The sequence below is a fragment of the Nerophis ophidion genome, linkage group LG03, assembly GCF_033978795.1.
Source record: "Nerophis ophidion isolate RoL-2023_Sa linkage group LG03, RoL_Noph_v1.0, whole genome shotgun sequence".
Classification (NCBI taxonomy): domain Eukaryota; kingdom Metazoa; phylum Chordata; class Actinopteri; order Syngnathiformes; family Syngnathidae; genus Nerophis; species Nerophis ophidion.
The window spans coordinates 31650195-31672334 of NC_084613.1; the positions used below are offsets into that span (position 1 = coordinate 31650195).

Below are 22140 nucleotides of genomic sequence, written 5' to 3' on the forward strand. Positions count from 1 at the left end.
CAGCTGAGTGGGTTGAGCTACTGGAAGGGGTCCCTTGTTGGGTTAGCGATGCTACCGTACTAAACAAAAATTTAGGATCGTTTTTATTACGGTTGATGAGATTTGAGTAATATTTAGCTTTAGCTAAGGTAAGCATGCGTTTATAAGTTATTAAACCATCACTCCATGCTTGATGGTGCACCTCAAGTTTAGTCGTGCGCCATTTGCGTTCCAGCTTTCTACATAATAATTTCTGAGCTCTAGTTTCTTCTGTAAACCACGGGGTGCGCTTTTTTGGAGCCTTTTTTAACTTTAGCGGTGCTATGTTATCAATGGTTTCGCGCAGGGTGTCGTTAAAGTTGTTAGTGAGGTTATCAATAGAGCCCACATACTTTGGGAATGGTGCCATAACCGAGGGCAGTAGGTCAGCAAGAGTTGTCGTTGTGGCCGTATTAATGTTGCGGCTGCTATAGCTGTTATTATTATTATTAGTTTGACGAACATGCGTCTGAACCTCGAATTTTATAAGGTAATGATCGGACAATACTTTAGTATACGGGAGTATCGTAACTTTGGAGACGGTGATACCCCTGACAAGCACTAGGTCTATCGTATTACCGTTGCGATGCGTGGGTTCATTTATTATTTGTGTGAGACCACAGCTATCAATTACAGTCTGGAGCGCTACGCACGGTGGGTCCGATGGGGTATTCATATGGATATTAAAGTCCCCCATTATGATTATATTATCGGCGTGTGTCACTAGATCCGCAACGAACTCTGAGAATTAATTTTCTAATAGGGCCCTGGGGGGCGGTAGATAACAGCCAGGTGTAGAGGCAGCGGTGTGACAGACTTCATAGACTTCATCATTGACAACTGGGATGCTCTTGTAAGTGAGAGATCCAACTGGCGTGCAGCAGTTAATGGCTGTAGAGTCTCTCAGGAGGCATACGAGTCATTCTTGAAAGAGAGACACTTAAAACCAAAAGCAGTTAGTCACATGTGGCAGGAATGGCGTGCAGCATTTAAAGGCCTACTGAAATGAGATTTTCTTACTTAAACGGGGATAGCAGGTCCATTCTGTGTCATACTTGATCATTTCGCGATATTGCCATATTTTTTCTGAAAGGATTTAGTAGAGAACATCGACGATAAAGTTTGCAACTTTTAGTCGCTAATAAAAAAGTCTTGCCTTTACCTTAAGTCGCAAACGATGACGTCACAAGGGTGAGGGCTCCTCACGTCCTCACATTGTTTTTAATGGGAGCCTCCAGCAGCAAGAGCTGTTCAAACCGAGAAAACGTCAATTTCCCCATTAATTTGAGCGAGGATGAAAGATTTGTGGATGATGATATTGATAGCGAAGGACCAGAAAAAAAAATAAAAATAAAAATAAAAATAACAAAAAAAAAGGCGATTGCATTGGGACAGATTCAGATGTTTTAAGACACATTTAGTAGGATAATTCTGGGAAATCCCTTATCTTTCTCTTGTGTTGCTAGTGTTTTAGTGAGATTAGATAGTACCTGATAGTCGGAGGGGTTTGTCCACGGGTGTCTTGACACCAGTCTCTGAGGGAAGTCGACGGCAGCTGCATGGACTGCGCAAGCTCAGCTGATCTCCGGTAAGAGGCGACTTTTTACCACAATTTTCTCACCGAAACCTGACTGTTGACAAGTGGTCGGTAACCATGTTCGCTCGACCGCTCTGATCCATAGTAAAGCTTCACCTTCGAGAATTTTAAACAACGAAACACCGTGTTTGTGTGGCTAAAGGCTAAAGCTTCCCACCTCCATCTTTCTACTTTGACTTCTCCATTATTAATTGAACAAATTGCAAAAAATTCAGCAACACAGATGTCCAGAATACTGTGTAATTGCGCCATGAAAAGAGACGACTTTTAGCCGCAAATGGTGCTGCGCTAATATGTCCCCTGCGACCCGGGACGTCACGCGCACGCGTCATCATTCCACGACGTTTTCAACAAGAAACTCCGCGGGAAATTTAAAATTATAATTTAGTAAACTAAACCAGCCGTATTGGCTTGTGTTGCAATGTTAATATTTCATCATTGATATATAAACTATCAGATTGCGTGGTCGGAAGTAGTGGGTTTCAGTAGGCCTTTAATGGCTGTAGAGTCTCTCAAGAGGCATACGAGTCATTCTTGAAAGAGAAACACTTAAAACCAGAAGCAGTTAGTCACATGTGGCAGGAATGGCCATAGAAGTGTCAGAGAAAACATTGTTTTTTTATATAGCAAACACAAAATAGACATTCCTTTCCACAAAAAATATGTTCAAAGTGGAATAATTCCCTCCATCCATCCATTTTCTTCCGCTTACCCGGGGACAGGTCGCAGGCGCAGCAGCCTAATAGAGAAGCCCAGTCTTGCTTTACTTTGAGCGCCTCCCGGATGATGCAGCTTCTCACCCTATCTCTAAAGAGAGAGCCCCGCCACCCGACGGAAAAAAAATAATTTCGGCCGCTTGTACCCGTGATCTTGTCCTTTCGGTCATAACCCAAAATTCAAGACCATAGGTGAGGATGGGAACGTAGATAGACCGGTAAATTGAGAACTTTGCCTTCCTGCTCAACTCCTTCTTCACCACGACAGACCGATACAAGGTCTGCATCACTGCAGACATCGCACCGATCCACCTGTGGATCTCACAATCCACTCTTCCCTCATTTGTAAACAAGACTCCAAAGTACTTGAATGGAATATTTGATGTGAAATAAATGGAGGCTTAAAAATGTCAATAATTCATGAAGACATAGATTTTGATTCATTATTATTTTTTGTACAATGAGGTTAAAAAAAATAAAATATTGGGGGATCCAAAAGGTTCCCAGTCAAAAGTGTTAAAAATAAGTCAAACATTTTGTTTGTAACTTTCAACACTTAAATCTCTAGATCCAACCTACCTGCAGATTTCAAAAAGTCACATGTAAAACTTTATGAGACCTTTTAAGACCATAGTAAGTACAATTTAAGACCCATTTCACATCGACAGCCGACTGGCGTAATTTATCATCTAAAATAAACTTTCACAGCTCACCAGTCGATAATGTCAATATAGCCGCACAAGCTGTGTGATCACGGCGCTGCTATAAGTAGGTTTTCTGCGTTAGCGCCTAAAATAACAAGATCACTAATTGCTGGTTCACTTTCAAGTCATAAGATGTCAACGGAGTATTGTTGGCAGTTTTTGGATCGCTAAGCTGTAACAACACAGTGCTGCGTGCGCAAAGCACACTGGGTAGTATGTGACTTATTCTCACCTGGCAGCATAAGAAGCCTACTTGAGTTCCGTTTTGTAGTTATGTAATCGCGTCCTCAAAATAGCAAAAATTTAAAGGCAAGACTGAAGTTTATGCATCCATCCATCTTCGTCCGCTTATCCGAGGTCGGGTCGCGGGGGCAGCAGCCTAAGCAGGGAAGCCCAAACTTCCTTCTCCCCAGCCACTTCATCCAGCTCCTCCCTGGAGATCCGGAGTCGTTCCCAGGGCAGCCAAGAGACATAGTCTTCCCAACGTATCCTGGGTCTTCCCCGTGGCCTCCTACCGGTCGGACGTGCCCAACCACCTCCCTAGGGAAGAGGTCGGGTGGCATCCTGACCATATGACTGAACCACCTCATCTGGCTCCTCTCTTGGAGTTTATGCACATTTAGAAAAAAAGTAATGTTAATAGATTTTTGAAGACCTTTCAAAATTGTATTTAATAACTTGAATAAAATTTTGGGAGAATTTTAAACATTTATTAGGCCTTAAATCCCATTTGTATAATTTAAGACTTTTAAGATACGCTGGTTTATTAATTTGTTATTTGTTTGTTTTATGCCCTTTCTGTCAAAGAAAACTTAGTTTTTCATATGGCAAACAAAAAATGTTCCAAGTGTAATATTTGTATTTGTTGCTTCAAAGACTCAAGACCCACTATGGAGGTTAAGTTGTGTCTTGATTAGAATTTTTTTTACTACACTAAATTTATGGAACTGAATTTTGCAAACTGATCTTTTTTTTTTTTTTACATCAAATTATGCGTGTTTTAAAATTTAGTAACAAAAATAAATTATGCGTAAAATAAATGAATCAGTGTAAAATAATTAAGAATTTAGAGTAGAAATATTTGTTCTAATGAAGTGACTCACTTCCTGTAAACAACAAATATTTCTGCGCTGAATTTTTTACACTGGATTTTTAAACACCTTTTTGTAAGAACACACCATTTGGCTCACAAATGTTAATCAATGAATATAATTTGATGTAAATAAATCCAGTTCGCAAAATTCAAATACAAAAAAATGCAGTTAAAAAGTACGCAAAACAATCTCCACACATAGAAATAGGGAAAATAAAGACAATATATATTACTTATCCAATTTTCCTGAAGTTAAAGAAATAAAGAGACAAGCGCTAAAAGTCGATTTCTAGACATCCAAATTCTACCATTGGATTTGTGATTTCAAATTATTAATGTATCTTGGAAAATGGTTAAAAATAGAGAAACCCAAAATTATTGTCTTTTCAGATAATCCTATATTTTGTATCTGTATGTATTTTATTTCTTTGTAGTTGTTTCTTTAACTATTTTGTATGGTTTCTTACTTTACTTTGTAGAAGGATGTATGTTGACTGGTCAAACTACTAAAATATATGTAATATTGGGATACATTTCAATGCTTTGTTTTGTTTGCATATTTTCAATACAGTTGTGATCAAAAGTATTCAACCCCCACACAATTTTGGTGTTTTAGCAAATTGGACATTTATTCCGTATTTTGTTTATAGTCATATCAAATAAAGATGTGTCAAATACACAAATGCAACTTAAATTGTAACACTGTATTTTCCAAAATACCAAAACAGGACATTTTTCTTAATATCTCATTGACAAAATGATTCAACCCCCTAGTTACATGCATCTTAAGTACTTAGTAGAACACCCTTTGGCAGTAATTACATCCTTCAAAAGTGATACATAACCGGACACAAGCTTCTTGCAACGATCAACAGGGATTTTAGCCCGTTCCTCTTGGGCAAAGGCCTCCAGTTCATTCATATTCTTGGGCTTGCGTGCTGCAACTGCCTTCTTCAAGTCCCACCACAGGTTTTCTATAGGATTTAGGTCTGGCGACTGTGAAGGCCACTCCAGAGTCTTCCAGCCCTTCTTATGAAACCACTCTGATGTTGATTTGGAGGTATTGTAAGTGTTGTTGAAACTTACACTTAAAATGTTTTGTTTTAAGGGTTAACATTTTTTGTTGAAAATTATTATGGTTGTTATTCATGTTATATTTTTTGTAAATAAGACACATTTGGTTACTATAAAAAGGGCAATTTATTTCCTTTGTCACACCGCTATTCTTGCGAGATTTTGGTGTAGTATTTGGGGTTGCAGACATGGAAAAGACTTTGAGTCATCAGCAGCAGCAAGAACATTTGGCTAGCTGAACAAGTTGCACAAGAACCTCTAAAGTGGCAGGCGGCCACGAGTTTTCACGGCATAAACTCAAGTAAAGAGCCCGTCTTTAAGAAGCCGTGCCAGTGTTGTCATTTCGGAGCCACAGGTATGCTTGGGATCGTTGTCCTGTTGGAAGGTCCAACGTCTCCCAAGCCTCAGCTTCGTCACTGACTTCATGACATTTGCAGCTAATATATCCTGGTAGGAAATAGAATTCATAATGCCTTGAACGTGCTGGAGATTCCCGGTACCTGAGGCAGAGAAACAGCCCCAGAGCATGATTGACCCCCCACGATGCTTAACAGTAGGCAAGGTGTTCTTCTCTTTGTAAGCTTTACTTTTTCTCCTCCAGACATAACGTTGATTCATAGGCCCAAAGAGTTCCACTTTTGTCTCATCACTCCATAGAACAGTTTCCCAAAACCTTTGGGGTTTGTCCAGATGATTTTTGGCATACTGGAGTCTATTTTTCTTGTGCCTAGTAGTCAGAAGTGGGGTGCGCCTGGGAGTTCTGGCATGGAGGCCTTCATCTCGTAGTGCGCACCTTATTGTCTGGGACGTAACTTGCATTCCCCCCTCTGCAATGTCCTGTTGTAGTTCCTCAGCTGTTACCCGAGGTTTTTTCACCACCGTACGCTTCAAATACCGGACAGCAGTTGCAGACAGCATCCTCTTTCTACCACACCCAGCTAGTGTTTCCACTGTGTCTTTAGCTTTAAACTTGCGAATTATGCTCCTAACTGTGTCTCTTGGAATGTGCAATGTCTTTGCTATTTTTTTTATATCCATATTCTTTCTAATGAAGCGAAATTACCTCCTCTCTTGACTTCGACCACTCCCTAGACTTCACCATGTTGCAAATACACTATTGACCATCTACAAGAAGCTGAGCGTCACAGTCTTTTTCAATCAGTTTAATTGTTGCTCGTTATGGTTCTAATCACATCTACAGGTGTTTTCAACACCTGATTGAAAAGACCTTATTCAAATTCTGTTCTTAAGAGTTATGGTCTTCAACGGGTTGAATAATTTTGTCAATGAGGTATTAAGAGAAATTACACTGTTTGGTATGTTACAAAATATGTTGTAATTCAAGTTGCATTTGTGTATTTAATGCATCTTTATTTGATATGACTATAAACAAAATACGGAATAAATGTCCAACTTGCTAAAACTCCAAAATTGTGTGGGGGTTGAATAATTTTGATCACAACTGTATATAATGTTTAAGCGTTCCAATATGAAAAACAATTCCGTACACTTCCGGTAGAGCAAGCCAGAAGCAATCTCCAAAACGAGCCAATGAGGTGTCACGCCTGCAGTCAAGTGACACGGGTAAACCGGAAGTGAGTGTTGCGGTTTGAAGCAACGGATATTTGCACTGAATGTTAAAACACTATTTAGACAAACAGAATGAAATTTAGTTGAGCAATATTCAAAGGCAAAAAAAATAAGTAACATACAATTTGAGTTAAAAAAAAAAAAACTCACCGGGCTGAAAGTCGGTTGATGTCCGCGGAGGGGCTCCGGTGTCTGGCTCTTGTCGAAGTCTCGACCGCGGCTTCCCTTGTTTGGAGATCGGCCGGTAGTCGTCGGACAGTTTTCGGATAGTTAACCGCACGGGACCGGTCGCCGACCCAGTGGCAAGGCTACTTGCGGCGATAAAAGCCCGAGTGGAGCGCATGAGAAGTTCCCCGCTGTCAGTAGTGTCAGAATTGAAAGAGTGCTGGTTCTGACCCACGTCTCCGCGGACGGCCTGAGACAACATGTTTTTTTCCCCAAATAAAACTCAATATCAAACATATGAAACAAAACAATGTTTTTAATTAACTATAAAATCGCCCTGGAGACGACGAGGTTAACGTGTTAGCTCATTCCCCGCTAACCGGCTTCAGAGTTCCCGCTGAAATTGTGTCATGTAAAAGCACTCAGACAAGCGCTGGAAAAAAATGTTTACGTCAATAAAATGTATCTCGTGTAGTTTTAAAGCGTGTCTTTGTAGCAAACTCAAAAAAGGTAGTGAGGAAAAAGTGTCTGAGCATATTAAGTGAACGCTTGCTGGAACCAAAGATCGCTTCCGGTCCCGAGCGGAAAAGCGTCCGTAACGATGTGTCTCTCTGCTCTCTGTTGATTTTGTTAATGTTTGTCATTTCTATGATCATTTTAATGAAATGTTAAAAAAAAAATAAGTCATTACATCCATTAAATGTACAGTACATACAGCATGAACTATTACGTGACATTTATAGATCGGAACATTAAACCACTACAGTAGTACGCCCCCCGGGGGTATATTCAGTGGCGCACCTACTGGCTTTTAGGTCCACGTTTAAGCGTTTACTTTCTCTAATGTATTGTCTTTAGGATTTTTTGTTTAATATATCTTGACCACATTTTTTCGTGTTAGGTTTCAGGTTCTGTTTTATGTATTTTCATACATCCGGTATACACTTTAAGAGGACACACTTCCGGTCCATTCTTTCGTCCTTCACTCGCCTCAAGCTGACGCAGGTGAGAAGAAAATGTATTTATTTGCGTCGTGTTAGCGAGCATGAAGCTGAAAGGGTTTTAATTCGGTCACCGGATGTGGGACTAGAGCGGGCATCTATAAACAGCAGTAGTAGCTCGCCGGTTAACTACATTTTAGCCACTTTGGCTTGTAGCTACATGCCCTTGTGTTTCCGATCATTTATCTGACTACAGGTTTTAAAGTGTCACTTGCAGGTTGCCAAACATGGCGGTTCAGGTGACCGAGTCGGACCAGGTCAAACAGGTAAACAAAACACTTCCGTCCGAGTTGTTTTCATTACTAGTCTGACACGTTGACGTCATTTCTGGTTTCAGTTCAAAGAGTTTTTGGGGACGTACAACAAGGTGACAGAAAACTGCTTCATGGACTGCGTCAAAGACTTCACCAGCAGGGACGTCCGGCCGGAAGAGGTACCGAAAGTCTTCACCCGGGACCGGCAATGACTTTTTTTTACTATAACTTGTACTCCCTCAGTCCGTGTGCTCGGAGTCCTGTCTCCAGAAGTATCTGAAAATGACCCAGCGAATCTCAATGCGCTTCCAGGAGTACCACATCCAACAGAACGAGGCACTGGCGGCTAAAGCGGGTCTGCTGGGTCAATCTCGCTGAACGGGGATGATAGAACATGTGGCTAATAAAAATGTGACTGAAATTTAAAAACTTTATTGGAAACCAGTGCTGTGGCCACATGGTGTGTGTCAGTGGCCCAGCAACAAACGCGTACAAAGTGTTCTCTTAAAAATACTATAAATCTTTACAAGGTGGTCTGCACAAGGCTTATGTACAAAACAGGAAGTGGAGTGGCGCTGAGGTCAGGAACCATTTTGTCTGCCAAATGTTGAACACAAACTGATATTTCATATTTTTAACCAAAATAGAAGTTGTAATTCCATAAAAAAGTCTAAAAAAAAACTTTTTTTTAACTTTGTAGTTGAAGAAGCAGTTATCTCATTTGCATAATGGCTCCTGCTGTTCACCTTTGACCCCCCGGCAAGAAGCCAGCCATGTTTTAAGAGTCAGTGGTGTCTCTGGAAAGGGGCATGGGCGTGTCATCACCTGCACTCCACGGCCACCGTGCTCTGAGCGGGCGAGGCAGAGGACGGGCTCATGGCCGTGTCCGAGGAGACTGAGGAGGTGGACGGCGTGGTGTTGGACACTGGGACACACACAAGCACACAAGAGTCAGCTGCACCTGTGGCTTGGAGGTTGGCTCCGCCTACCTTCTCGCTCCTTCTTTTTTAGCCTCTTCCTGCGCCTGTCGATGGACGCCACTTCGGACTTGAGGCTCATGTAGTACTTCCTGATCTCCTGCAGCTTATCCTGCAGGAAAGAGATCCTCTGGCTGCTCGTCATGTTGTCCAGCTGGTCTGCGGAGGACACGCCTTCAGTGGCCGCTGCGTGCGTGCGTGCGTGCGTGCGTGCGTGCGTGCGTGCGTGCGTGCATGCGTGCATGCGTGCGTGCGTGCGTGCGTTACCGAGCTGGAAGGTCCACTTGTAGGAACCGTGCTTGTCTTTGGTGTGTGGCGTGGGAGACTTGCTGGGCTTGGACAAGAGACCAGACTGGTCCTCGCTGTCGCTGCTGTGGCCTGAGGAGGAAGCGTCTCGTCAGGAAGTGACATCATGACGTGGCGTTGCGCGCCTACCTGTGCCGTTCTTGTCCGCCTTGGCGGGCGTGTTGGCTCGCTTGTGGTTGCGCTTGTGCTTTTTGGCCGACGGGCTGGCATCGCACTCAGGTAGCCTTTTCTGCCCTGAGGGGTCAAAAGTTCACAAGGTTAATGCCACAAAGGGGGCGAGGGGAGTGCAACACCTACCTCTGGTCTCCAGCGATGCATCCACATCGGGAGTGGAGTGTGCGTCCACGTCTTTGGTGACTCCGCCCACCTCCGGCTCAGGGGTCTCAGGGCGGTGGCCGGCAGGGAGAAAGGGGTGCTGGGGCGGCTCCAAGGGAGGGCCAGGCTTGTCCTTGTCGTCCGGGTCGTCCAGGTCCACTTCGTGACAAACCAGCGCGTCAGGGCCCATCTGCGGCTCCTCTCCGGGGCCAAGGGCCTTGGGAGACTGCGGCGGCATCCCAGCTGGCCCCTCCTCCTCTGCCTCGGTGCGGTGGAGTGGTGATGGGAGGGGTCTGGCAGGACTTCCAGGGGACATCTTGGGTGGCGTAGCTGAAGATTTGGGGGAGGCGGGGCTTACCTCTTCCTGCTTTCTGTCAGGGTGGACCTTGGTGCCTGACTGCCCTTCCTCTTCCTCCTCTTCTTCTTCCTCCTCCTCCTCGCTGGCAGAGTCCGTGTCGGAGGTGGCAGCGGGTGGGTCTGGGGGGAGGTGCTGCAAAGGGAGACAGTGGAGGACCACCATCGGCTCATCAGGTCTCTTCAGGACGCCACGAGGCGGTACGGGGGAGGGGCAGAATGGGGTGGTGGGAGGAGTCTCACAGGTGGCCCGGTGCCCTTTGGGGTTTGGAGGGGACAAAGGTGCACACTTGACATCTTCCACTTCCACCTCTCCAGGCGGAGGGGAGGACACCTCCGGGGCCTTCTCGGGCTGCGGGGAAGAGTGGGCAGGCACTTCCTGTGCAGTAGGCGGCGTCTCGGGTACCACTTCCTGTGCCACAGACAAGTCCTCGTCCTGCGGGACCACTTCCTCTAGAGGCTCCTCTCCCTCTTCTGTTTTGCTGACAACTTTTATGGCATCCTCTTGAGGCACGCTGGGACATGGCGGTGTGCTGGGATGCTGACTTAACTCCGCTTCCTCCGTTTCCTCCTTGAGAGCGCTGTCGATGGGCCTCCCATGCCACGGCGACAGCTTCTTGTCAGGCGGCTCCTCCGGCTCACTTTCTACTGATGAATTCCCAGAATCGTCTGCTGGGAGAACGGCGGCCACGTAAGTGCCCAAGGTGCCGGCCGGTGACAGGAAGGGAGTGGCGGGGCTTACCATTAGACGTGGCTTCTGAGTCGTACACGCCCGACGTCCTCCTGGTCCTACGGCCGCGCGTGGCGTCTGGAGAGGAAATGTCATGCATTGACTACATGTTGCTGCCCATGTGATGAGAACGCGGGTCTTACTGTCTCCGTTGGCCATGTTGGACTCCGTACGAAGGCCCTTGCCGTTGGCCCGCTCCTCGCTGCTCGCCATCTTGGGGGGCGTGGTCCTGAGCTGAGGACGACCTCGTTTGGCTCCCGAGGGTTTCAGTGTCGCCTCGTCCACATCCTCCTTTTCATGTGGGTGAAAGGTCATTGAGCAACCGGACAGGAAGTGACACGGTGGTCGCTCACCTTCTTCCTGCTCCTCTTTCTGGATCCTTTCTCGGCGGGCCAGAGGATGCGGTCCGCCTTCACCCACTCATCGTACCTGCGCGGCACACGCACGTTAGGGCGTGCAGGTGTGGGCCACGTGGGCGTGCACTCACCTGACGTTCCAGCCGTAGTAGTGCACCAGATAGAAGTGCTCGCCGTTGTCCGTGTCCGTTTTCTTGATGTGTGCCTCGTAGATCTTCTGCGTTTTCCCTCGGCCGTATTTCACCCGCACCTTGGTCCCTGTTACAGAGTCGTCGTCTTCGTCCTCGCCCTCGCCCTCCTCGCCGCCCCTTTACAGCGAGAGCGTGGATGTCAACAAAGTATTTCAAATGGCGGATGAACACAGAGACAAGCTGCTGATGGTGTGTTTGACAGAGAACACACAATGGACATGAGACAATCAAAATAACTTCAACCTGTGGACACGCCTCCTCTCGTGCTCATTCTCCGCTTCCTCCTCCTCGTCTTCATCATCTTCTTCTTCATCATCTTCCTCATCTTCTTCATCATCCTCCTCATCAGAGCCCCTCTCAGACTCGTCTAGGCGTCGGCTGCTGCGCCTCCTTGGCTCGTCACTGCTTTCCTCTCCTGCCTTGTCGGGTCTGGTGGGCGTGTCCATCTTGGGCGCCATACCGCCACATCGCCTTCGTCCCTGTGACAGACAAGATGGAGTCTGTTACGGAGGCTGCTGGCCGTGCAGTTGCCATGTTTTACCCGTCTCACCCTTGGCGACGTCTGTCGCTCCTTCAGCTCCTCCTTGTCACTTTCATTCTCTGACTCCGCCTCCACGCCTTTGTCCGATACAGGCTCCACCTTCACAACAGGCAAGCTGTGCTCCGCCCTCGTCATCCTGAGAATGCCCTGCAGTTTCGGGGGGCGGGGGTTGTTGTGATGGATAGTCCTGAAGGTGATGCAGGCGGAACGGCAGTACTCCTCAAACCCGTACAAGTACCTGTGACGTAATTTCATGTAGTTTTTTTATTAGTATTAGGTCACTTTTTGGCTGTCCTTAGTAGTTTTGTATGAGTAATATGTCACTTCCTGTCTGTCCTTAGTAGTTTTGTATGAGTATGATGTCCTTTACTGGCTGTCCTTAGTAGTTTTGTATGAGTAATATGCCACTTCCTGTCTGTCCTTAATAGTTTTGTTCACATTGATAGCGACAAACATACTTCCTGTAGGCCGTCTTCACGTTGTAGGACGCAGCAGAGTTGAGGATAGGAATGCCCAAATCCATGTAGACCTGCTTCCACACCGTGCCGCTCTCAATCTGACCAAGATGCCCAAAGATAAAGTAATTGAATATACACAGCGCTTATAGTTAGCAAAAAGTCAAAAGACTTTCAAAACAAAACAATAATGTGTCGGGTGCTGACAAGACGTTACACCCTGTTGACACCGTGGACGAGGACATGCTGATTCTGGAGGTCTAACATCAAAGAACCATATTAAAGGCATATACTGGATAGCTATTTGGGCACCTCTCAGGGGTGTTGAGTGAGACGTGTGTCTGTCAGGGATGTTATTACTACAAATACAAGTATTATTGTAGCTTACATATTTGCAAATGCATTTGTGCATCTGTAATCCCATTCACTTGTCCGTGTACTAATGTGTGTGTCTGTATTGCAATCTGTGTGTGTAATCAGATCCATGTGTGCGTGTTTTAAATTTTTGTGTCTGTATCTCAATCTGTGTGTGTAATCAGATCGAGTGCGGGTTTCTAATTTGTGTGTCTGTATCTCAATGTGTGTGTAATCAGATCCACGAGTGCGGGTTTTAATGTGTGTCTGTATCTCAATCTAATCAGATGCATGAGTGCAGGTTTTAATTTGTGTGTCTGTACCTCAATCTGTGTGTGTAATCAGATCCATGTGTGCGCATTTTAATTTGTGTGTCTGTATCTCAATCTGTGTGTGTAATCAGATCCATGAGTGCAGGTTTTATGGTGTGTGTCTATCTCAATCTGTGTGTGTAATCAGATCCATGAGAGTAGGTTTTAATGTGTCTGTATCTCAATCTAATCAGATCAATGAGTGCAGGTATTAATTTGTATGTCTGTATCTCAATTTGTGTGTGTAATCAGATCCATGTGTATGTGTTTTAATTTGTGTCTGTATCTCAATCTGTGTGTGTAATCAGATCCATGTGTGCAGGTGTTGTGTGTCTGTATCTCCATCTGTGTGTGCAATCAGATCCATGTGTGCGTGTTTTAATTTGTGTGTCTGTATCTCAATCTGTGTGTGTAATCAGATCGATGAGTGCGGGTTTTAATTCACGTCTGTATCTCAAGCTAATCAGATCCATGAGTGCAAGTTTTAATTTGTGTCTGTATCGCAATCTAATCAGATGCATGAGTGCGGGTTTTAATTTGTGTGTCTATCTCGCTGTGTGTGTAATCAGATCCATAAGTGCGTGTTTTAATCTGTGTGTGTAATCAGATCCCCGTGTGCAGGTTTTGTGTGTCTGTATCTCAATCTGTGTGTGTAATCAGATCCATTTGTACGTGTTTTAATTTGTGTCTGTATCTCAAAGTGTATGTGTAATCAGATCCATGTGTGCGTGTTTTAATTTGTGTGTCCATCTTAAATCTTTGTGTGTAATCAAATCCATGTGTACATGTTTTAATTTGTGTGTTTGTATTTCAATCTGTGTGTGTAATCAGATCCACGTGTGCAGGTTTTGTGTCTGTATCTTAATCAGTGTGTGTAATCAGATCAATGAGTGCAGGTTTTATTTTGTGTCTGTATCTCAATCTAATCAGATCCATGAGTGCAGGTTTTCCTTTGTCTCTCTCAATCTGTGTGTACTCAAATCCATGAGTGCGGGTTTTAATTTGTGTGTCTGTATATCAATCTGTGTGTGTAATCAGATCTACATGTGCAGGTTTTGTGTGTCTATCTCAATCTGTGTAATCAGATCCATGTGTGCGGGTTTTAATTTGTGTCCGTATTCTATCTAATCAGATCCGTGAGTGCAGGTTTTCATTTGTGTGTCTCTCAATCTGTGTGTAATCAGATCCATGTGTGCACGTTTTAATTTGTATGTCTATCTAAATCTTTGTGTAATCAAATCCATGAGTGCAGGTTTTAATTTGCGTGTGTATCTCAATCTGTTTGTGTAGTCAGATCCATTTGTGCGTTTTTTTTGTGTTTGTATCTCAATCTGTGTGTATAATTACATCCATGAGTGCGTGTTATAATTTCTGTATCTGTATCTCAATCTGTGTGTAAAATTAGATCCATGGGCACGTGTTTTGATTTGTGTGTCTGTATCTCAATCTGTGTGTGTGTAATCAAATCAACGAGTGTGAGTTTTAAATTTGTGTGTCTATCTCAATCAGTGTGTGATGAAAAAAAAAAAAAACTGTATTTCTATGTGTGAAAAAATATATATTTTGTTTTGGGCGTGTAAAAGAAATAAAATCTCTCTGTATTTCGATCAGTGTTTGTGCAGAAAAAGTGTGCGTGTATTCAGATTTGTGTGAACCAAGATTGGCTGTCTTTTGACACATGACTTTTGCATGTAAGGTGTGTGTAGCAATGTGAAAGTGTAAACAGATTTGTGTGTCTGCAACTCCACTCACCACTAGTTCACTCACTCCTGTTGTTCCGTGTTGGAGTCCCCACACCAGTCTAAAACATCAACTTGGACTTCCAGCAAGTGGACGCTCCAACACAGAAGAACCAGGGGCCCACTATTGTCGAGTGTATTTGCAAACACACAAGTCTTACAGAACACAAGCGTCGCTAAAGTCACATCAGGGTTCCTGCTTCTCCCTCTCTCACAAACGCGTGCGCGCACACACACACACACACACACACACACACACACACACACACACACACACACACACACACACACACACACACACACACACACACACACACACACACACACACACACACACACACACACACACGTTTAAAAGACTAAAGGCGTCCACTGGTTCCTTGTCTTGTATCTACAGAACGTCTCACTGGCCAGAGCGGACGTGCAGTCACATGGTTCGGTCTTTCATGAGCCGCGTGAAGACGTTACCTTGCGGCAGCCCCCGTGTTGGTAGACCAGGCGGAAGAGTTTGAACAGATTCAAGTCCTTGTAACCCAGAACTGGAGGCTTGTTGATGGGCGTCCCTGCAGCAGACACACGTGGTTAGAAAGCTTCAAAGATGATCATCATGGTGGTGGAGGTCTCACCTCGGTCCTCCATGAACTTGTACAGTTGCTGCAGGAAGTGATCCCGCTCATCTGGGTCCGCCTCCTCCTCTGGCTGCGCACACACGTTAAATGTGTCAGTCAAAAGTCACCATTGTCATGAACCATGAACCGCAACTTTCTTCCTACGCTTTCAACCCTGGTGCTTATAAAACAGTGCTGATAATTCATGGATTAAACTTCGCTGAAGGGCGTGATAAAACTTTTTTTAACACACTGAAAAGGTGTGTTTGTGCTACGGTGCCATCTTTTGGACAAGTGCTGCAGCGTCCTTCCATTTCAGTCTTTTAGGCGTCCATAGCGTTCTTACTCATATGGATTCTTCAATCACCACTCCAAGCTATGTTTGTAAGTTTCACAATACAACTAAAATAATTCTTACTCACTAAACCGTCCCATGTGTGATGTCAGTAAGAGTGTTCTCATGCATATTTGTACGTGCTATTGTAATGTAAATAAGCTAGCATCGTTAGCATTAGCTAATATGCTAACACGCTTACGAGTGTCTGTGTTAGTATTATTGACTTACAATGGCATTCTTTTTGTATTGTTTCAGTTTCACAAATTCCTCAGTAAATTCACCAAACGTGGAGTTATTGAGTCTGTTTAGCTGATTGGAGAGCTATCTTGCGCAGCTAGTGGATCCATGACCATGACTTCAGTTTTGTTTGATCAGCCGTTTTACTGCCCTGTCAAAAACACTGTTTGGAAACAATTATGGATCATCCTGGAAATACGCAAACATTGTGAAGAGATGTGCTGTTATCATTCAGAATCCTTATGTAAGACCAGAATATATGTTTTAATGCATTCTAATGTGTAAAGAAATATCTTACAATTGAGTCAACATTTTGAGGATCCTCTCATTATACTCTCTAAAAACACCCAGAAAAAGCACTGATAATACTCCATTTACATGTCTTGACCTGAAAATTAACCAAATATGAGTGATATCATTATAAGGACTATTTTAGCGACGCATTGATAGCAGTGAGCTAATGCTAGCTTACAGTGCTATTGTTGACACACTGAGCAGATGGCTGCTTCTGCTGGTCTCAAACTTGCTAAAAGTAAATTCTAGATTATGATTCATGCATCTCTCACCTGCTAGTAGACAAATGTGGCCATGAACCCACAGACTGGTCCACTTTCACATCCCCTGAGGTGGTGAAAACTGACGCCAGCTGCGGAAACTTTTTTAAACCTTTCGTAAGGATTGTGATTAATTCTTCGTCTAAACAGAATTATGTCAGCGTCCCGTTGGTCAGCATCCCAGCAAGAGTGCAAAGGTTAGTTTGTATGTTTAGCAGCTAGCAATGCTGCTAATGCTATAGTGTCACAATAAAGCTGCATCCGCCGGGCAGCAGTCAACTTCTTAAACTTATGGCTCATCGTCTTAGTGTTCGGCCTCAAAAATATAAGGTTCTGGATCATCATTTTCCCAAAGTAACCGTTGTTGGCTCTCACAGTCTGCTCGATTAACATTGTTGTTGATGGGGAAGTGAGTGTTGCTGCCGTGGGAAGTGAGTGTTGCTGACCGTGTAACAGTATCGACATAACATTTAAACTATGTGCTAATTATTTCCAACAATTGTTTGTAACGGCATGAAAATAAATTGTGCGACTGAAACAAACAAAAGTTGTGCAAGTATGGGTTTTAAGCCTTTCATTCTCATTTCGTTTTATACTAACTCCATACAAAGTGGACCAAGTAAAGGGAGTCAACAGACCATACATGCACTAGATATCAAACCTCTGTGCATCTCGTGCACACAGTATCGCTGCACTGGTGACATGCTAGCTCACTGGCCACTTCATTTCAACAAGTAAAGATAGGATGTTGATGGTGAATAAAGTCATGTTGTTGTGCTGCAAACATGTGACTACGCCTGCGCCTAGCATGTACTTTGTGTGTTGCTAGCTCCTGAGAGCCATGTGGAGAGCTAACGTGAGCTAAAATTGTTACATATTACAACAATAATGCTAACATAGGCTAGCTGCTGGTGAATATCTTTAGTCGTTCAAATGTTTTGCAAGCAACTGTCAATACGCCACCTGTAACGGAGGACCTGATCGTCACTACTTCATTTCCTGCCAACTGTTAGCGCATGCTGTTACAACGGTAATCAAGGTTTCAGTATCACTGTCACCTCTTCCTTTATGAGCTTCTTCCTGTTCTCCTGCTCGTCGTCCAACTCCTCCTCTTCGCTGCCTTTGTCCTCCTCGTCGCTGGACGAGGACTCCAGAATCTGGCTCATGTCCATCTTCCAAGCGTCGGGGACTGTCCGGCGCCTGGCAAACGTCTGAGCCGCCACAAAGCCTACGGGGGAGATGTGAGAGTGGGACGAAGGGGGGAGGAGATTCTGGTGCATTGTGGGAAGGTAAAGTCTCACCAGGTATGTGGGAAAGGTCTGACTTGTTGATGTTTATGGAGTTGACGGGATGCACGTGTCTCCTGGCTACCGTGTGACTGCGCAAGACAGGAAGTAGATGACCAAACAGGACATAGACCACATAGCAGAAAATAGACAAAGGAAGTAGGCACCAAGCAGGAAGTAGATGACAAAGCAACAAACCAAGTAAAAACGGACAAGCGAGCAGGCCTCAGACAATCAAAAAGGAAGCAAGACGACAAATGAGGAAACGGGCGACTCTACAGGAAACTGACAACAAAACAGGAAGGCCGACGACCGAACAGGAGGCGGACGACCGAACAGGAGGCGGACGACCGAACAGGAGGCGGACGACCGAACAGGAGGCGGACGACCGAACAGGAGGCGGACGACCGAACAGGAAGCGGACGACTAAACAGGAAGCGGACGACTAAACAGGAAGCAAGACAACAAAACATTAAGCAAGACGACAAAACATGAAGCAAGAAGACAAAACATGAAGCAAGACGACAAAACATGAAGCAGAGGCGATGGACAGATGTACTCACAACTTTCCGTCACGGAAGGACCTGAGCAGACACTGATCCTTCTTCACCAGCAGCTCATCATTGCAGCTTGGAGACACCACCTGCACACATCACATGGTCATCTTCTCTGTCTTTCTCTCTCTCTCTCTCTCTCTCTCACAGACACAGCTTGCTTTACCAGAGCCAGATACCAGGACCCAGGCTCGCTCTCCGTCTTGATGCTGCAAACTTTCCCCAGCAGCTCGTCGTGCAGTCTCCTGTGGTCATCCTCCTCTTCGTCCTCACTGGACGAAGACAGGTTCTCCTCGTCGGCCCTGAAGGACAGCCAGCAATCAGCGCCTTGCCCTCATCCTCCCACACACACGCTTTTCCTGCCCACACTCACGCCGCCTGCGAAGAGGAGCGCCGCCCGCTGCGGTTGGACTTCTTCCCGATGACCGGGGTGCCGAAGTGCTCCGGGTTGGTGAGCGGCAGCTGGTCCAAAGTCTGAGGAGAAGACGGCCAGGGTGAAGGATGGCCGGAAGGAAAAGCGGCAAGCAGCGTTTCCCACACTCACCTCGCTCTCGGCAAAGTGGCGCTCGCCCTTCAGACACAAAGATGTACGGCGCAGCGTTTTCTCATCGCCGTCATCAAACACTGAAACACACTAGCTTGGTTTAGTCACACAAACAAACACGCACAAAAACGACAAAGTGAACTTACCAACAGTGTAGAGGCTGGCGTCAGTCAGTTTACCGATGACAGCCTCGCTACAAGAACCTTCGTTAGTCTTCACCTCCACAATGGAGCCCACCTGCACCAAAATACACACACGTGCTGAGCAGCATGTCATCAACGTAGCGGCAATCGTTGTCGTCATGGTGACACTTACCCTCAGTGGACCTTTGACCTGGTCGTCGTGGACCACCTGACTTGCGCCTTCACCTTTCAGAGTCACCTGAAGGTAAAAGAGCAAGAAAGGGAGGAGTCAATATGTTCGGCCCCCGAACGCCGTACGTGTTGTTTATGACAAAGACTGCGCCTGGTCTACGTTTGCAGGAAGTAGACAACCAAATGGGAGTCAGACGTCCAGAATGATTAAGTTTGCGTTTCTGGTGTCTCACTTCAATTTTGTTAAGTGGGGGTCCGTAACATAACTCATGCCGATGCTAACAAAGCAGCAACATGCTAACGCTTACACTTCAAAGCGCACCCACCAGACGTGGTGTCAAGACGCTTGCAAAACAATCAGGCGGCGACAGACCGTGCCTGTCACAGTCGGCGTGTGCGGACAGAGGTTAAAAGGTGGCGTGTGCGGACGTCTCACCTTTACCTTCACCAGCCTCTTCACCGTCTTGATCTTGGCCTCGCAGAATGCTCCTCTGTACTTGGCGCTCACGTCCGTCCCCACGGTCAGGTAGGCAGGCTCGTCTGCTGCCTGTCTCACACACACACACCTTGTGTTTAAAGGCCATTGAAGTCCAAGGAACTTGATGACGTCAGAGTTAACTCACCTTCATCTTTGTTGTTATTTGAGGGAGTCCAGCTCGAGAGCTTGTGGATCACTGCGACAATAAACAAAGTTGTCAAGTGGCGCTAAGCTAACACCAGTGCTCACCCTACCCGCGGACCACAAGTCTGCTAGCAGGCACCACTTGAGCAAGACGACCCGGGGCTGCGCTTCCCGCGTCGCCGCGAGCTCCCGTGAATCACGTACGTCGCCATGTCAGCTCAAGCTAGCTCGGCTAACTTGAACGCACTTCCCCCTGCCAACGACGCCCATGCAGGGGGGGGGGGGGGGGGACAAACGGACGTACTCGTAGCGCCGCCAAACCCCCGGCAGAACTGGGTCCGGAGGAGACGAGAAAGAAGTGCGGGGGTTCTCGGTCCGCTCCCCGGCTAAAGCTAGCTAGCATGCTAACATGCTAGCCAGTTTGTTGACCGAATGGAGATTTGAAGCGTCTTGTTATCTAAGCCGAACAAGCCGTGTCAACAACGGCGGGACTAAGTTGACAGCTACCGGCGCCATTATCGGCGACATAGGACAAAAGCGGAGAGATTGATTTCAATTTGGTGTTTTGACAAAGACAAGCCATTCAATTCACAAGCTGCGAGGCGGACATCTTCTCACGTCCACACGGCCTCGTGTGGAACTCAAGTGTCCTCACGTTTGACGCCAGGATACTTTGGTCATGCTCCGGAGGACGAAGGGACATTTTTATACTCACATTCGACGACGCTTGCCTCTCGTTCGGGCTGCGAAGCGATACACGAACAACAAGCTGTTGAGTCCCGAGCTGTGTTTCCCGACATCCCATTGGCTGGGAGGAGGGGTTCGCAAAGAAGTAATGTGATTGGCTGAGCAATCCCGCGATTGTTATTGGTCTTAACGTTTCAGGGTTTAGCATTGGTCGATACGAACGCGGCGCCAACAAGGGAAATGACGACCAGTGCGGCGTCACTTCCTGGTAAGAAGTGGCTTGCCAATGACTTTGTCTACATTGGTGGGCTTTTCGCGGAGGGGCGTCGCTATTGGCTGAGCGGACTTCCTTGTTGGAGCGAAGCCACGCCCCAATAAGTACAGCGCTCCTTTTGGAGTTCGGTCCATAAAATACACGCTGTCACACTTCAACGCATTTAGTCTTTGACGTCACGTGGACACGTCATTCGCAACTACTATTAAGCACATATTAATACCTGATTATATTCATATTAGGAAGATAATACCTGAATATAATCATACAAAGCATTTAATACCTGAATATAATCATATTAAGAATATATCTGAATACAATCATATTAAGAAGATAAGAACACCTGAATATAATCATATTAAGCATATAATACCTGGATACAATCTTATTAAGAAAATATTACCTAAATATAATCACATTAAGAAAATATTGCCTGAATTTAATCATATTAAAATAATACCTTAATATAATCATATTAAGAACATAATACAAAACTCTTCAAAATTATTTTTTTACATGATCACAGATTGAAGTATTATAACCTATGATTGGATGTATATAGCTCATTACAAAACCAAAACCATTGAAGTTGGCGCATTGTGTAAATTGTAAACAAAAGCGGAATACAATGATTTTCAAATCCTTTTCAACCTATATTTAATTTAATAGACTGCAAAGACAAGATATTTAACGTTCGAACTGGAAAACTTTAGGGCGTCACGGTGGCAGAGGGGTTAGTGCGTCTGCCTTACAATACGAAGGTCCTGCAGTCCTGGGTTCAAATCCAGGCTCGGGATCTTTCTGTGTGGAGTTTGCATGTTCTCCCCGTGAATGCGTGGGTTCCCTCCGGGTACTCCGGCTTCCTCCCACTTCCAAAGACATGCACCTGGGGATAGGTTGATTGGCAACACTAAATTGGCCCTAGTGTGTGAATGTGAGTGTGAATGTTGTTTGTCTCTCTGTGTTGGCTCTGCAATGAGGTGGCAACTTGTCCAGGGTGTACCCCGCCTTCTGCCCGATTGTAGCTGAGATAGGTGCCAGCGCCCCCCGCGACCCCAAAGGGGAATAAGCGGTAGAAAAATGGATGGATGGATGGAAAACTTTATTTGCAAATAGTAGCTTATTTGGAATTTGTGATTGCAACATGTTTCAAAAAAGCTGGCACAAAAAAGAATGTTGAAAAATGCTCATCAAACACTTATTTGGAACATCCCACAGGTGAACAGGCATTTACCCATGATTGGATATAAAGGAAGCTTCCATGAAATGTTCAGTCATTCAC

The 22140-nt window shown here is 45.3% G+C and overlaps 3 protein-coding genes across 13 annotated transcripts in view; 1 reads left to right on the plus strand and 2 right to left on the minus strand.

Moving 5' to 3' along the window:
- kiaa0586 (KIAA0586 ortholog) overlaps window positions 1-7551 on the minus strand; it is a 43744-nt gene extending 36193 nt beyond the window's left edge. For 6 of the 8 annotated variants that reach the window (XM_061894849.1, XM_061894852.1, XM_061894848.1 and 3 more), the window contains exon 1: window positions 6943-7550. In XM_061894849.1, coding sequence (XP_061750833.1) covers window positions 6943-7219 — 277 coding nt within the window. In that variant the 5' untranslated portion in view covers window positions 7220-7550. Of the gene's footprint in view, window positions 1-6942 lie in introns of all 8 variants that reach the window. The other 2 variants (XM_061894853.1, XM_061894854.1) reach the window with 1 other exon arrangement.
- A 208-nt stretch (window positions 7552-7759) lies between these two features.
- On the plus strand, window positions 7760-8641 carry timm9 (translocase of inner mitochondrial membrane 9 homolog). 2 transcript variants are annotated; one of them, XM_061894963.1, is made up of 4 exons: window positions 7760-7962; window positions 8155-8224; window positions 8296-8391; window positions 8456-8641. In XM_061894963.1, exons 2-4 carry the CDS (start codon window positions 8186-8188, stop codon window positions 8588-8590), a joined length of 270 nt encoding a protein of 89 aa, XP_061750947.1. In that variant the 5' UTR covers window positions 7760-7962; window positions 8155-8185; the 3' UTR covers window positions 8591-8641. The 2 variants fall into 2 exon arrangements, with proteins under 2 accessions (XP_061750947.1, XP_061750946.1); XM_061894962.1 differs by having other exon boundaries at window positions 7767-7962; window positions 8164-8224.
- Window positions 8629-20753, minus strand: arid4a (AT-rich interactive domain 4A). 3 transcript variants are annotated; one of them, XM_061894863.1, is made up of 25 exons: window positions 20613-20753; window positions 19899-19949; window positions 19718-19822; window positions 19277-19342; window positions 19108-19198; window positions 18962-19041; window positions 18791-18891; window positions 18584-18719; window positions 18427-18506; window positions 17879-17955; window positions 17636-17805; window positions 15468-15540; window positions 15310-15404; window positions 12441-12538; window positions 11992-12220; window positions 11685-11920; window positions 11382-11558; window positions 11248-11323; window positions 11038-11185; window positions 10907-10972; window positions 9793-10836; window positions 9625-9729; window positions 9457-9567; window positions 9202-9348; window positions 8629-9137 (listed from the first exon to the last, which is right to left on the minus strand). In XM_061894863.1, the coding sequence occupies exons 2-25, from the start codon at window positions 19902-19904 to the stop codon at window positions 9034-9036; spliced, it is 3621 nt and encodes a 1206-aa protein (XP_061750847.1). In that variant the 5' UTR covers window positions 19905-19949; window positions 20613-20753; the 3' UTR covers window positions 8629-9033. The 3 variants fall into 3 exon arrangements, with proteins under 3 accessions (XP_061750847.1, XP_061750846.1, XP_061750844.1); XM_061894862.1 differs by having other exon boundaries at window positions 9793-10833; window positions 19712-19822; window positions 20613-20752; XM_061894860.1 differs by having other exon boundaries at window positions 19712-19822; window positions 20613-20752.
- Window positions 20754-22140: the final 1387 nt, after the last annotated feature.